The sequence below is a fragment of the Rana temporaria genome, chromosome 1 (assembly GCF_905171775.1).
Source record: "Rana temporaria chromosome 1, aRanTem1.1, whole genome shotgun sequence".
Lineage (NCBI taxonomy): Eukaryota > Metazoa > Chordata > Amphibia > Anura > Ranidae > Rana > Rana temporaria.
Genome location: NC_053489.1, coordinates 682,713,952 through 682,730,002, shown reverse-complemented (window position 1 = coordinate 682,730,002; position 16,051 = coordinate 682,713,952). Strand labels below are relative to the sequence as shown.

Here is a 16,051-nt window from a genome sequence, read left to right as displayed (position 1 = left end):
ATGATAGAGCACTTGGAGGGTGATGGTGGAAGTGTACAGACGTGGATTACACGGAGAGTCACTCAGGACACAGTGATAATCGCCCCTTCTGCCCCCCTCCCCCCTGGAGATTTCTGTGTGATCCCTCTGTGTGCACTGCTGGATGCCGAGTCCGTGTCACAGGGAGATAAATGGAGAGCTGCCTCTGCACAGACCTATCGCTCCCTGTCTGCCCTGCGCCGTCGTTCTTCTGCTGGTGATTTCCCCCCTCATTTGATGGAGACAGCTTGTGAGCCAATGACGCCGCAGGTCTGATAAAAGCCCCACCCTACGGACCCAATCAATTACAACTACAGGAAACCTAATGCTAGAGGTGGAGTGTTTCGGGGCGCAGAGCTTATAGCCCCGAGCACAACTTTGCCAATAGAGCTTCTTAGCCCCAATCACGTGTTTACACACAGATCATTCTTCCAATAGCACCCCTGTGTCCGGCGCTCTTAACACACCCGCTTAAAGGGACACATTAAGAAAAAATTATTATTATTATTATTTTTTTATTTTATTTTTAATAAGTATGTAGCATTACCTCCATTGAAGCTGCTGGATTTTTGGGTGGCATGTTCCTCCAAAATGGTGTTGGAGACACTCTAGAGGCAGAAGTGTTAAACATAAATACTTGCAAAAACATAAACAATTTGACTGCAGTATGAACACATATGATTACTTTACCACTTGCTCTTGCAGCACTAGACTGCCCTATCACTGACAGCTGCGTACAAGTGCCCTCTCAAACACTTGTGCAAGGTATGGCACCCCTGGACTGCCACTCCAGGGGTTCTATCTCCATAGGCTTTTCTACGGACCCTGGCCCACAGCCCGTACCAGCAGCACCCATCCCAGCGAGGAATTAGGAGTTCTGAGAGATTGGGGAGAGCCCACGCCAATAGGCTACTCCCACTACTCCCTCCTAATCACGTTCGGGAAATACTAACCGCTCCCCCCAAGGGCAAGGAGGAGCTAGTGTTCTCTCCCGAACAACTGATCGGGGCAGGCACCACAAAATCCAGGCCAGAGGCCCGGCACCTCGACCTCATGTTTCTCCGTCCAAATCATAAGGCTTCCACCTCCATGCCAGCGGGTTTAGCAACCACAAACATGCTTCCCATTATAATTGGTGTATAGAGACTCCACGTCGATGGTGACTAGCAACGTGGAATCATCTACCTCAATTTGTGATAATAGATTTATGACATCCTTGCTGTCTTTGATGAATGCTTTACCCTTTGCCGCTAGTGGTTGGAGGAATATATCCAAATATTACCCCTCTTTTTATATAGTCATCACGATCTTGGATGACAATGCCTCCTGCTACAGGCATCATTTAGATATCACCGTCTTCTGCTGGCGATTCTCTGCACGATAAGTACAATCATAGCGGCAGTTCCACCGCTTGATCGTTCTTATAGGCAGTGGGAGGGGACGTCCCTCCCCCCCCTCCCGCCACCATCCGGTGTTTCTCCAGGCGCTCCCGTGCCATCTGGGGGCCCGGAGAACGAATCAGCCGGTGCTGGATGGGATGCATAGAGATGACTGGTGACCAGATGGTCACCGGTCATCTCTATGACCGTCGGAGGCCCGGGGCGCGACATAGTGACGTCACGCCCGGGTACCCGGTAGTAAACAACGCCGCAGTGGCGGCTGACGGAATGAGATCAGTGATTTTTTTTTTCTCACAATTTCATGCTTTCAAGCCTGGAGGAGAGATGTGGGGTCTTATTGACCCCACATGTCTCCATAAAGAGGACCTGTCACAAAGATTTCTATTACAAGGGATGTTTACATTCCTTTTTAATAGGAATAAAAGTGAGCAAACAATAAATAAGTAATTTTTTTATTTGTTTTGTTTTTTAAATCGTGAAACAGTTTTTTTTTCCAAAAAAGGCGCTTGAAAAATTATTGTGCAAATACCGTGCGAGGGAAACAAAGTTGCAATGACCGCCATTTTATTCCCTAGGGTGTCTGCTAAAAAATATATAGCTAGATTCAGGTAGATGTGTGTATCTTTTAAGGCGGCGTAGCGTATCGTATTTACGCTACGCCGCCGTAAATCAGAGAGGCAAGTGCTGTATTCACAAAGCACTTGCCTCCTAAGTTACGGCTGCGTAGCGTAAATGGTGCCGGCGTAAGCGCGCCTAATTCAAATGAGGATGAGGGGGGCATGTTTTATGTAAATGATTGGTGACCCAACGTGATTGACGTTTTATTTACGAACGGCGCATGCGCCGTCCGTTTACATATCACAGTGTGCATTGCTCCAAAATACGCCACAAGGACGTATTGGTTTCGTCGTGAAGTAAATTACATTCACGGACGACTTGCGCAAATGACGTAAAATTTTCAAATTTCGACGCGGGAACGACGGCCATACTCATCATTGGCTAGGCCAGCTATTTGTTGGAATGACTTTACGCCGGAAAACACCTTATGTAAACGGCGTATCTTTACTGCGACGGGCACACGTACATTCGTGAATCGGCGTATCTAGTCATTTGCATATTCTACGCCGAACTCAAGGGAAGCGCCACCTAGCGGCCAGCGTAAATAGGCACCCTAAGATACGACGGCGTAGGAGACTTACGCCGCTCGTATCTTAGCCTAATTTAAGCGTAACTTGTTTCCAGAATACGCTTAAATTTAGGACGGCGTAGATTCAGAGTTACAACGGCGTATACTGATACGCCCTGGCGTAACTGTTTCTGAATCTGGCCAATAATGTTTGGGGGTTCTGATAAATTTTCTAGCAAAAAATAAAAGTTTTTTACATGAAGGAGATAAGTGCAGGAATAGGCCCTGGTGGACAAGTGGATAAAGCAGGGGTCTCCAAACTTTCTAAAGCAAAGGGTCAATTTATTCTCCTTTCAGACATTGGGAGGGCCAAAATGTGGTCCCTGGAAGATCTTTCTCTCCTTGCTGCCTAGAGTGCATCACTGACTCCCTCTGCCCGACCGTCCGGATCGCTACTGCCAGAAGGCCGTTGTCCCAAGAAGGAGGTACTATCCTAACTTTTTTATTGCATTTTCTGTATTATGAACAACTTTTTCATCAGGCCGATCATGACAAGCCTCCAATGGCTATCCTGTCTTCTGTATACATAATATTACACAGCCTGTCCTGAACCTCCTGCCAACAGCTGGAACCCCCCCCCCCCCCTTACACCAGCCAATGTGCTCCCAGTACCTCTGACAAATTCCCATCTAGGACGTAACCCATTAGGGGAGGAACCCTTTGCCAATGACGTCACATGCAGCTAGCTCTTTGTGTGGTGTATGATCGCCGTGTACCATAGCATTTTTGCCTGTGAAGGCGAGTGTGTTTTTTATGTCTTTTCTATCATTCATTTTTATGAACAGAGAGCACTACTGTTTGCTTTTTAATGACGTATATACATTTGAACGAAGGCCCCGCACTTGTAGTAGCGTTGTCAGCGGCATCACAGTCCTTGGATTTATCCCCAAGGGGGGCATGTTTGTCATGAATTTCTTGTTGGTTCAGGAGTCATGGCATGGAGGTGAGCAGCTTATTTGCTCGTTGGTGGGACGCGTTTGCCATTTTGATGTTATATGTGTCACGCTCCTCTTCACTGGATATGTACATCAATGGCTACTTAATTTGTGTTTTGGAACTATATTTCTTTTTTGTACATCACGGGACACAGAGCCATAGTAATAACTCTGTGAGTTTTAGGCCACCTTCAGGTGAATGGACACTGGCACACCCAAGACAGGAAGTCCCCTATCCTATATAACCCCTCCTATACTGGGAGTATCTTTTTTTTTTCTCGCCAGTGTCTAAGGTGTTGGTCATGGGTAAAGAAGTGCTTTGAAGAGCTCCGCCAGAGGATCCTCTGGGATTAGGCAAGCTATGCAACCGGATCCATCCAAAGTGCCACTGAGGCCAAAGTGGATGGTACCCGGGCCTCGGTAAACAAGGGTAAGCTTTTGCCTGTAATGCCTCTCTTAGGGCTGGACCCTGGAATCCAGTGCTTTGGTTATGCACCAGATACCAAAGTTTTTCTGGCAGGGTCCGATACAAGTCCTGGGGAGTGTAGACCCTTTTTAGGAAACCCGGTCCCTGAAGGTCTTTTGACATTGCCCACCGTCATGGGTGAAGATTGGGTCTAGCTGTGTTTTTCAGCAGAATCCTGCAGCGGCAAATGTAAGTGAAGATTCCTAAGGAACAGTCCCTTATGGAGTCTTCTTTGAGCAGATGTCGTCATGCCCATGAATCACCACTAGAGGGTGGACGACAGGATCCGCAGCCACCTCATCCCAGCCACGTAAAAAGTCCATGGGTTCCTTTGGGACTGTAAATGATCCCTTGAAGGCTGCTGATGCTGAGTGGTAGGCTCCACTTCCATGCTGATGATACAATCCTCCTCCTCTTCCTCCCTATGCGGGCAAGCAGGACCACTGGCTGGATAAAGGGGGCCTTGAGAGGTAAGGAAGTCCTCCTCTTTCTCCATTTGTTCTGCCTCAAGGGCCCTGTCCATTATTCCACATAGCGTGTGCTCCAACATGTGAATAAGAGGGACAGTCTCGCTGATGCATGTACTGTCACTACTCACCATCCTCGTGGCCTCCTCAAATGGTAACAGGACAGTGCATGCATCCCTGATCAAGGCCCACTGTCGTGGGGGAAAAAAACAAGCTCCCCTGACCCAGTTCTGCTCCCATATTGGCACAGGTACGCATTGATGGGCCATGCTGCAGCCGCTGCAGCATGGCCAATGTAGAGTTCCATCTGGTGGGCAAGTCACAGATTAGGCGGTTCTTGGGCAGGTTGTATTCCCTTTTGGAGGTCTGTCAGCCGAGCACTGGCATTATATGACCGTTGGAAATGCACACAGATTTTCCTGGCCTGCTTGCCGGGTACCTGCCCAAGAACCGCTGTACCACCAAATTCAGAACATGAGCAAAACAGGGCACATGGGTCAGTTGTCACTCTCGCAGGGCAGAGAGGAGGTTGGTGCCATTGTCGCTAACCACCATTCCTGGCTTAAGCTGGTGTGGCGTCAACCACCTCTGAGGCTGCCCCTGCAGAACTGACAGAACCTCTGCCCCAGTGTGGCTCCTGTCTGCCAAGCACACCAGCTCTAGCACCGCATGGCATCTCTTTGCCTGCATTCCTGCATAGCCCCTCGTACGCCTACAGAGCAAGGCTGGTTCCTAGGACACATCAGCAGAGGAAGAAGACGTAGGAGAGAGGTGTGTCACAACCAGTAGTAGTGGTTTGGAGGCGTGGTGGTGGAACAACCTCCAACACTACTGTACCTTGCCCTGCGTCCTTCCCAGCTGCCAGTAGAGTCACCCAATGCGCCGTGAAAGAGAGGTAACGTCCCTGTTCATGCCTGCTGGACCATGAGTCAGCGGTAATATGCACCTTACCACTGACTGCCCTGTCCAGCGAGGCATGGACATTGCCTTCCACATGGCGGTAGAGAGCCGGAATCGCCTTTCATGAGAAAAAGTGTCGTTTGGGTACTTGCCACTGAGGTACCGCACATTCCACTCACGGAAGGGGGCAGAATCTACCAACTGAAAAGGCAGCAGTTGAAGTGCTAGCAATTTCGCTAAGCTAGCATGCAACCGCTGGGCATGTGGATGGCTGGGAGAGTACTTCTTTCAGCGCTGCAGCAGCTGGGGCAGGGAAATTTGTCTGGTACGATCAGTAGATTGCCCGCATGTACTCCTAGGTTGTGACACCCATAATTCTACACCTTCAGTTCCATCAGTGCAGGCTTCAGAGAGGACTGAAGGTATAGTGGGGTTGGAGATCCCAGCTGATGAGGGGCAAGGGGAGATACGCTTTGTTCTTTGGTGTGGGTCTTTCAGGTATGCTTGCCAACGAACTGCATGGCAGGTCGACATATGTCTGGTCAAGCATGTGGTGCCCAAGCAGGTGATGTTTTGGCCACGCGAGATACGCTTGAGACATATGTTGCAAATAGCAACGGTGCGATCTGATGCACATGTCTCAAAAAAAAGGCCCACACCAAAGAACTTTTGCAGTAACGTTGAGACACAGCAGCGCCCTGCACAGGCGTAGCTCTGCGATGTAATGCAGTTGGTGTTCTGCCCTTAAGCTGGCCCCTGGAGGGCATCCTGCCTTTTTGGAGATGTGCTTGTGCCTCCTCCTCCCTCTCCTCCTCCCTATCAGGCACCCACGTAGAGTCAGTGACCTCATCATCCCCTCCCTCCTCATCACTGTCAAACCTGGCAGTATGATGCAGCTGGGGGAACATGACAGCCATTTTGCTGTCCCTCTCGGGCACCCCCTCTCTCTGGGCTCACATTACTGCCTTCCTCTATCTGTGTTCCATCATCAGAGCCTTCAAAACGCTGCGCATCTTCATGTAGCTTGTACCCAACACTTTGTTGAAACAGTTCGGGGGACTCCTCAGGAGGACATGGTTGGACTAGGGAAGGATTGAGTGATGCCATTGTGCAGAGGGAAGAGGACGCCTTGGCAGCTGCTTTGCCAGACAAAGTAAGCTCAGCCTGGGTGAGAGAGGATGAGGACGGCTTGGTCATCCACTCTAATTTCTCTGCATGTTGAGTAGGGCTGCGCATCTTCACTCGTCTCACGATTCGATGCGATTACGATTATCAAGTCCACGATTCGATTCGATTCGATTCGGCGATGCATCACGATGCATCAAGATTATTACCCAAGTCCCCTTGTTTTTCAATTTTACATCAAAAAATTAATTCAATCAGTCAGAAATTGCACAAAAATATTTATTTGTATCTGCTATTTAAACAAATCATACCAAGTTCCCTGCATATCATATAGCAAAGTCTGAATGAACAAAACAGTGCAGCAGACAACAGTATTTATTTAAAACAGTACTGTCAGTGTCTCTGAAACATTAAACTGTTGTGCTGGCCTGGCTGGTGCAGTTAGTTTATAAGTTTTGCAATAGTTTTACCATATAATATATATTATATATTATATAATATTAAACAGTACCTACAAAAAAAGGAGCACTTCAGTTCCTGACTGTAAAACATCACAGTGAGTCAGTGAACCTATAACACAGTCAGTGACTGTGTTATAGGTTCACTCACTGTGATGTTTGCCAGTCAGGAACTGTCTGTCACACAGTGTGTTCAAGTTGTCTGTGTTGCAGAACTTCCTGGTTCACCGTGATTGTTTTGGCAGCAGCACCACCACCAGCACCACCACCACCACCACCAGCACCACCACCACCAGCACCACCACCAGCACCACCACCAGCACCACCACCAGCACCAGCACCACCACCAGCACCAGCACCACCAGCACCAGCACCACCACCAGCACCAGATGGGTAGTACGTCTAGATCAGTGCTATAAGCTCTCAGAGTTGTCACTTTACAGAAAACGTTACCTGCACTGAGCACTCAGCGAGCACTCTACCACGATACATCAACTGAAGCCAAGCCATGCCACCATTAGAGGAAGCTGGAAAATCCTTGACAGAATAAATTTTCAACTGAATCTGAAAACCTTGGACAAATCTTTATGGGATCACAAACACACACCACAGAATACCAGAAAACAAATAAACACACATCCTCCTCACTGAATCATAATGGTAAAGGGCAGGCCACAGGACGGGCAATGTGGCACAGCCACCATAGTCAGACATGATGTCAGAAGGTCGGTGTGTGTTTTTTTGGTTTGTGTGAATGTGTATTTGTGTGATCCAATAAAGATTTACTCCAGGTTTTAAGTTTCAATTTATTCTTTCAATGATTTGCCTTCCTCTGGTGGCTTGGCGGGCGTCAGTTGTCTTTAATCAAATAAATACACTTTTAGAATATTTGGCTGAGGTTTTAAGTTGAGCCCCCCTAAAAATTGACATTCAAAAGATAGACAGTACATCAAGTTAGAAAATTCAATGGAATGGACACATTTTTGAAGATTGTGTCCGACACAATCTTAAAAAATAATACCATTCTCCCCAGTGCTAGAAATTGAAAAGCTTGTCGTCACACAGTGACTTAACAGAAAATTTTACCTGCACTCTACCACGCATAGTCGCATACACCAACTGAAGCCAAGCCACGCCACCATTAGAGGAAGCTGGAAAATCCTTGACCGAAAAAATTGGCAACTGAATATGAAAACCTTGGACAAATCTTTATGGGATCACAAACAGTCACCACAGAATACCAAAAATAAAAAGAAAACACACACATGACACTGAATAATGATTGGTAAAGGGCAGGCCACAGCAGGTCAGACAGACAAGCGGGCAATGTGGCACAGCCACAGACAACATGAGGTCAGGTAGGTGTGTTTTTTTTTTTGGTTCGTGTGATCCAATAAAGATTTACTCCAGGTTTTAAGTTTCAATTTATTCTTTCAAGGATTTGCCTTCCTCTGGTGGCTTGGCGGGCGTCAGTTGTCTGGAATTAAATACATAATTCTTTTGGTTGAAGGTTAAACCCCTAAACAGAGTCAGAAATTCACAGAGCATGACAGACACATTGGGAAAACACCAAAAAACACGTCAGTGTAAAAATACAAAATGGATCGGACTGACAGTCGCATAATAGAAAACCATTCTCCATCTCCTCTCCACTCCAGTGCTGCTAAAAGCTAGAATATCATATATTCTGATTAATCATCACAGTGAACTTAGAATATATGATATTATACAATTACAAATATACATATTATAACAAAATGTTACATTCATTGATCGTTTGCAATTGCCACGACCTGTCGACCACTGCCAGTCACCTGCAGGCGGTCACTGCCAGTCTGACTGCCAGTGCCACGACGGCACCCCACCAGTCAGTCAGTCACAGTGACTGAGTGCATTCCGTTGAGGACGAGAGTGGCATAACTGGCGTTAACCGTTAAGTAACTGGTCTTGTTGACAATGACAGGGATGGAGTTGGAGTAACTCGTCGTGAGGGAGGGGTGGGGAGGAAAAAGGGAAAGGGGAGGAAAAAGGGAAAGGGGGGGAGGGAAAGGGGAAAGGGGGGGAGGGGAAGGGGGGGGGGAAGGGAAGGGGGGGAGGAAAGGGGAAGGGGGGGAGGAAAGGGGAAGGGGGGGAGGAAAGGGGAAGGGGGGGAGGAAAGAGGGAAAGGGGGAGGGGGGAGGGAAAGGGGAAGGGAAAGGGGGGGAGAAAGAAAGACACAGAGACAGACAGACACAGAGACAGACACTCACAGAGACAGACACAGAGACACTCACAGAGACACTCACAGAGACACACACAGAGACAGACACAGAGACAGACACAGAGACAGACACAGAGACAGACACAGAGACAGACACAGAGACAGACACAGAGACAGACACAGAGACAGACACAGAGACAGACACAGAGACAGACACAGAGACAGACACAGAGACAGACACAGAGACAGACACAGAGACAGACACAGAGACAGACACAGACAGTCAGACACAGACAGTCAGACACAGACAGAGACACAGACAGACAGACACAGACAGAGACACAGACAGACAGACACAGACAGAGACACAGACAGACAGACACAGAGACACAGACAGACAGACACAGAGACACAGACAGACAGACACAGAGACACAGACAGACAGACACAGAGACACAGACAGACAGACACAGAGACACAGACAGACAGACACAGAGACACAGACAGACAGACAGACAGACACAGACAGACAGACAGACAGACACAGACAGAGACACAGACAGAGACACAGACATACACACAGACATACACACAGACATACACACAGACATACACACAGACATACACACAGACATACACACAGACACAGAGAGCGGTAAACGTAAAAAGAGAGAGAGAGACTGAGAGGGAGACAGAACGAGAGATAGGGAGACGGAAAGAGAGATAGAGAAAGACAGAAAAAAGGAGAGAAAGAAAGAAAAGAAAGAGAAAGGAGAGAAAGAATGAGGTAAAATTGAGGAAAGGACTAGTAGGACTAGGAGCCGGAGGAGAGGAAAAGTTCTCCTCCTTTCCTCCTTTAGTCTCTCCCCTTTCCTTCTCTCTCTCTCTCCCCTTCTTTCCTTCTCTTGGAGAAGGAAAGAGGGAGAGGGAGGAAGGAAAGAATGAGGGAGAGGGAGGAAGGAAAGAATGAGGAGAGAGGGAGGAAGGAAAGAAAGAAAGAATGAGGAGAGAGGGAGGAAGGAAAGAATGAGGAGAGAGGGAGGAAGGAAAGAAAGAAAGAATGAGGAGAGAGGGAGGAAGGAAAGAAAGAAAGAAAGAAAGAAAGAAAGAAAGAAAGAAAGAAAGAAAGAAAGAATGAGGAGAGAGGGAGGAAGGAAAGAATGAGGAGAGAGGGAGGAAAGAGGGAAAAAAAGGAAAGGAGGAGAGAGAGGGAAAAAGGGGAGGGAGAGGGAAAGGGAAAAGGGGAGGGAAAGGGGAAAGGGAAAAGGGGAGGGAAAGGGAAAAGGGGAGGGAAAGGGAAAAGGGGAGGGAAAGGGGAAAGGGAAAAGGGGAGGGAAAGGGAAAAGGGGAGGGAAAGGGAAAAGGGGAGGGAAAGGGAAAAGGGGAGGGAAAGGGGAGGGAAAGGGAAGGGAAAAGGGAAGGGGAAGGGAAAAGGGAAGGGGAAGGGGGAAAAGGGGAGGGGAAGGGAAAAGGGGAGTCTGGCAGGGGAGACAGAGAAATAAAAAATTTCAGTGGCAGAGACAATGCTATAAACAAAATCTATAAAATTAAAAACACTGCTCAGCATTTGGGAACATGTAGATTTTTCTGTAAGAACACCAATTGATCTACATGGTCTGGTTTGAGGGCGCTTCTTTTTGCAGTTACCACATCTCCTGCAGTGGAGAAAACCCGCTCTGCAGACACGCTTGTACCTGGGATACACAAGTATTGCTTTGACAGCCGAGAAAGGAGGGGAAATATGACCTCATGCTCACGCCACCAGTTCAAAGGGTCCTCAGTGAGAGGCAGAGGTGGGGCTTTACAATAGTTTTCCATTTCCTCTTCAGCCTTGGCATAGGGGGTCTTTTTGGGTTCTATTGTACCTTCAGTGTCAGTGAAAGACTGTCCCAGCAAACTCACGAGCAGCGATCTGGCCTTTTTGGGAGGAGATGGTGGAGATGGAGAATGGTTGTCTTCGATGGGTGAACTGTCCTCTTCTTCCAGAGTTCGTTTTCTTCTAGGCACTTGATGATCCTCTTGTGTCCTCTCACTCTCATCTGATGTAATCTGTGTTTGAACAAAAAAGAAACGGAAAAAAAACAATAAGTAAAAACACAAATGTCAATGCCTTTGATTCTGATGGGGTGATGAAAAAGCACAGGAAACGGACAGTACAGTTCCCGCACCGCATCAGATTCAGAAGCGTGGTAGTGCTACTGTCGTTTCAAGAAGAAACATGATGGAATTCTTCAAATTAATTTAATTACCTCCAAGGATGCAGCTTCCTCAGTGACTCCTTTAAATATCTCCAATCTTTCTTCATCTGTGAGGATGAAAGGCAGTCCCTTAAAGCGAGGATCCAGTGCAGAGGCTGTATGAAGGATCTTCTTCTCGGCCTCACTGCTGTACCTCTTCTGGAGATCTGTTCTAATAGAATTCTTGATCTCATGGATCATGGGTGTGTCTCCCATCGTGTCTGTCATGCTCTGGAGAAGTTGTGCATTTATAGGGGCAATGAGAGAAACTGTTGGATTGCGCTCTTCTGACATCAGCATGGTTGCATCCTTCATTGGCTTTAATGCACTCACGGCGTCCTCTGCATTTGACACATCTGTTTCGTTTAGAGTGCAGAGATCGGACTCTCCTCTTCTGACTTCTGGAGACAGCAAGGTGGCACAGACTGCAGGTTGTTGTTCCAAGAACCTCTCGACCATGTCGTATGCACTGTTCCATCTTGTTGCCACATCAGTTATCAGCTTATGATTCTTCAAGCCAAGACATTTCTGTTTCTCTTTTAGACAGTGGCTTGCTCTAGTGCTGCGGTGAAAGAATGTGGATATCCGACGTACTCTGCCAAGAAGCCTAGAGAGAGTGGCCACTTTCAACGCTCGCTGGGATGCAAGATTCAGTGTATGGGCGAAGCATTTCACATGGGGGAATTTTCCAACTTGAGCTGCAACTATCATGTTTGACGCGTTGTCGGTCACAAGCACTACAGATTTATCGGACAGCTGCCATTCTTCCACAACATGAGAAAGTAGCTCTGCCAGATGAGCACCCGTGTGAGACTCATAAATGGCTCTCGTTTGCAGTACATGCGACAAAATCTGCCAGTCCTTACTAACATAATGTGCTGTTATTGTAACATAAGACTCTGTCGTGACTGAAGTCCAGGAATCACACGTTATTGCGACTCGACTTGCTTGGCTCATTGATGCAATTATCTTAGCTTTGGTTTCGTGGTAGAGTGCAGGAATGACGTTTTCTGTAAAGTGACTTCGTGACGGGATCTTGTAACGCGGCTCTATCGTCTTCAAAAGGTAGCGAAACCCACTGTTTTCCACAACAGAGTAAGGGCGCAGGTCCTTCGCTATGAAAGCTGCCACAGCTTTTGTTATTCTCTTTACCTTTTCAGAGTTGGGCGGCAAAGTTGACTGTAACATTGCATCAATTTTTGGCTGATCTGGGTTCATTTCCTTGGTGGTGGTGGTGGTGGTAGGTTTTAGCATTTCTGGGTGAAAACGGCTGACGTGGTTTCTCAGATTAGTAGTATTCCCTAGATATTTAATTTTTGTGTGACAGATTTTACACACAGCGTATGACTTGTCCAATTCGTGCTTCCCACTTTTTTCATAAAAGCCAAAATGTTCCCAGATGTTTGCTTTTAAAAAGCTAGGTGCATTTTTTATCTCTCGTTCCTTTTGTTCTACTTCTGCCATTTTTATTTACTAGCAAATGCAATGCATGCCAGGCATCTATGTGAATTTGTGAGTAGGGATGACACAAGTCTTGACGTGACGATGATGTTGTCAAACTCTGTCAGTTTAAAAAAAAATAAAAAAATTTGAGTGACTAAGCCTAAAGCCTGCCACGAGATCAACAGAAAAAGTAACACGTTTCTTTCTAGTATGTATGTAATTGTATGATATGTAAAATCCTCATTTATTATTCTACCCCCCCCCCCACACACGCAGTTAGTCGCAGTCGCTGTCAACTTGTCAAGTGTCAACTATCATTATTCATCATGTGTAAAAGAAAAAATGCGCCCTGGCCCCTCATCTCGTCTGCCGCCGGTGGTTGGTCAACTCAACTGGTGGTGGTCATGGTCATTGGTCAATGCATTGGCATTGCAATGGTCACAGTCTCAGAGAGTCAGCGACAGCCGGTCACGTTATATCGCACTCTCTCTCCTTCTCCAATCTGGTACACTGGCATTATTTGAGATCACAAACTGGCTGCTATAACACAACAACAACATGTCCCGCCAACATTAAATGGCAATGGTATGGTCTGGTGATTGTCACTTAAACTCATTAAACCTTTCATGACATAGTTATTTAATATAATGTGAAAGATGATGTTTATTAGTTTTCCTACCTGATTAATGATGATACGATGATAACGACGACGGTGGTGCTGGTGGTGGTGGTGGTGGTGGTGGTGGTGGTGGCACTGCTGGCTGCTGGTGGTGGAGCGATTCTCCTCCTGCCTGTGGTGGACTGGACTGAGCCTGAGGAGTGAGGAAAAACGGACAGGTGAGGTGACACAAGTGACAATTTTTTTTTTTAGGTACGGTAACAGGCAGTGAGCAGCTGCAGTCTCTGTGAGTGGTGTATCTGTGTGATGGTCACCTACCTGTCACAACAAGGTGGCAGAGTCTGGCTGGCACGTGGCACCTGCGGGTCTCCTCTCCTGCTGCCTGTGATGATGAAGGGACTCGGAGTGTGTGGCACTGGCAGCTGCGGCCTAGCTCCCTGTCCTGCGAGCCGGGTAACGGATGGGCTGGTCTCCCTCTCCTAAAAAAAAAAGATAGCAATTGATTGATTGATTGCATCACGAAACTGGAAAGTGAAAAGGGGGGTAAAATTAAAAATTGTAAAATACCCAGTTCAAGATGTATGGGACAGAACAGTCAAAATGTTTTATTTTTTAAGTAACCAAACAGGCAGGCAGGCATGTTATATTGTTAAATAGTTGTGCTTTAAACCACATGACAATCCCAAGAACAGCAGTATTGAACAGTTGCAAACAGTGTTGTCTGGCATATCTTTGTAAATGATGTGATCAGTGATCACTCACTAAGACCTCTAACTTTACAGCATTGCAAAAAGCTGCCACTGACTGTAGTGTATTCAATACACATAGTGTATTTGACTTGCAGCTTTTTGCAATGCTGTAAACTAAGTTAGAGGTCTTAGTGAGTGATCACTGATCACATGCATCACAGTAATACAAAGATATGCCAGACAGTCAGACAGTGTGCAATTGTGCAGAAGCAGATCATCATCTCCCCCCCAAAAATAATAAAAATCCCCCAAAAAAATGCAGAAGGGTAACTTACTAACCAGTTTGTGCTCCCATGTGGCATGTGCTGCCTGCCACTGCTGCTCTCACTGTGTCTGAGTGTGCGGCACTGTGTCAGGCGGTGGCTGCGGCCTAGCTCGGGTCTCACTCGTCTCCTTCACTCCAGTCCTGCGGTCTCCTCCTCCTCTGTCCCCCTGCAAGACACTGTCAGCCTGTTTTTTTTCTTTTGTACACTCTGAGCGCTCTTGGGGGTACGAGGACGGGTCCGCTGTGCTCAGTGCTGCTCCGTCCGTCTCCTCTCCAGTCCTCCTCACGAGTCGACTCACACGTGCGACACAGGGGGAGGGGGGTGTCACTGTCGTCACGTCAGCGGGAGGCGGGAAAGAAGGCGCCAAAAAACTTTTTTTTCCGACTCGGCTCTGCAAGGCGGACGCGACGCTGACGTCATCAACATGCATCGATTATTTAAAGCAACCGCATCGATGCAGAATCGCCGGGGGTCGAATCGCGATGCATCGCTGCATCGATTATATTCGACAGCCCTAATGTTGAGGCTCAACACGGCCAGCTCCCAAAAAGGACAAGCGTGTCAAACGGCCACGTGCTGAAGAGGATGCACCGTGTCCACCACCAGCACTGTTGCCTCTAGATGCAGAGCCTGCTTGCCCTTGTGACTCTCTGCCTCTTTGTTGTCCTTCCAGACATTATAATGGCCTGAAGAGGACAAAATCAGTACACACACCTCGTAGATTTAGGTACAAACTGCAGAGGACACGTGCAGTTAACACCAAGTAGGTTTAAGTGCAAACTAAACACTACAAGTGCAGTAAACACCAAGTACATTTTAGATGCAAACTATACAGCACAAGTGCAGTAAACACCAAGTAGGTTTAGGTGCAAACTATACAGCACACGGGCAATACAACACGTTAGAACACTGCAGCTAGCACAATCAACTGCCTGACAAATAGGAATAGCTGATCTAGCTAAACTATACAGTGTATAAATATATGTACAACACCTGGGATGTATATGTATCAAAAATAGATGGTAATTCAAGTAAATGCGCCCTCCTGATTATCTATCCTCTATAGCGCAGCGGTGGTAAACAGAGATCTCCTAGCTGCTGTTTTAAACAAAATAAATGTGAAAACAATGTGTATATAATTGTGTGATTGAACTTACAAAAAATATATATACTAAACAGCGCTCACGTATGTGATAAACATACACATAAACAAAAATATAGTGACAAATAAATGTTATTAAATGTCCAAAAAAAACTAAGTAGATGAACCCGTGAATAAATGAAAGTGATAAAGTATAAAAGTTCATAAATGGTAAAAAAAATCTTGTAATCTTCAAAATCTTCTACCACACCAGAAGTGATCAGTGAATCCTCCACCCATCAAAATGGTCACTCACCAAAACGATTTGCCTCGCACTCTCTTGTTTCGGCAAAAACAGCATAAAGATTTTCCAAATCAAATATAGAATTTTCCAAATTAAAATCGAAAAACTCAGTTTACATCACAGTGATTGGATTGGCTCCACATGAAAATCAAAGAGAATTGCACAATAGTGTAATATTGCCAAGCAGTTTAAAAAAA

At 46.7% G+C, this 16,051-nt stretch overlaps 1 protein-coding gene across 3 annotated transcripts; it reads right to left on the bottom strand.

Moving 5' to 3' along the window:
* Positions 1-10,638: 10,638 nt before the first annotated feature.
* Positions 10,639-14,982, bottom strand: LOC120924682 (E3 SUMO-protein ligase ZBED1-like). Of its 3 annotated transcripts, XM_040335682.1 has the most exons (5): positions 14,483-14,982; positions 13,773-13,933; positions 13,515-13,647; positions 11,405-12,953; positions 10,639-11,204 (listed from the first exon to the last, which is right to left on the bottom strand). In XM_040335682.1, the coding sequence occupies exons 4-5, from the start codon at positions 12,854-12,856 to the stop codon at positions 10,716-10,718; spliced, it is 1,941 nt and encodes a 646-aa protein (XP_040191616.1). In that variant the 5' UTR covers positions 12,857-12,953; positions 13,515-13,647; positions 13,773-13,933; positions 14,483-14,982; the 3' UTR covers positions 10,639-10,715. The 3 variants fall into 3 exon arrangements, with proteins under 3 accessions (XP_040191616.1, XP_040191615.1, XP_040191618.1); XM_040335681.1 differs by lacking the exon at positions 14,483-14,982 and having other exon boundaries at positions 13,773-14,291; XM_040335684.1 differs by lacking the exons at positions 13,773-13,933; positions 14,483-14,982 and having other exon boundaries at positions 13,515-13,741.
* Between the last annotated feature and the right edge of the window lie 1,069 nt (positions 14,983-16,051).

Bases quoted from the DNA above. Each gene is read 5' to 3' on its own strand.
- LOC120924682 (XM_040335682.1), bottom strand. From the start codon at position 12,856: ATGGCAGAAGTAGAACAAAAGGAACGAGAGATAAAAAATGCACCTAGC. The intron at 11,205-11,404 runs GTAATTAAATTA...GTTCAAACACAG, and splicing joins AGGAAGCTGCATCCTTGGAG to ATTACATCAGATGAGAGTGA.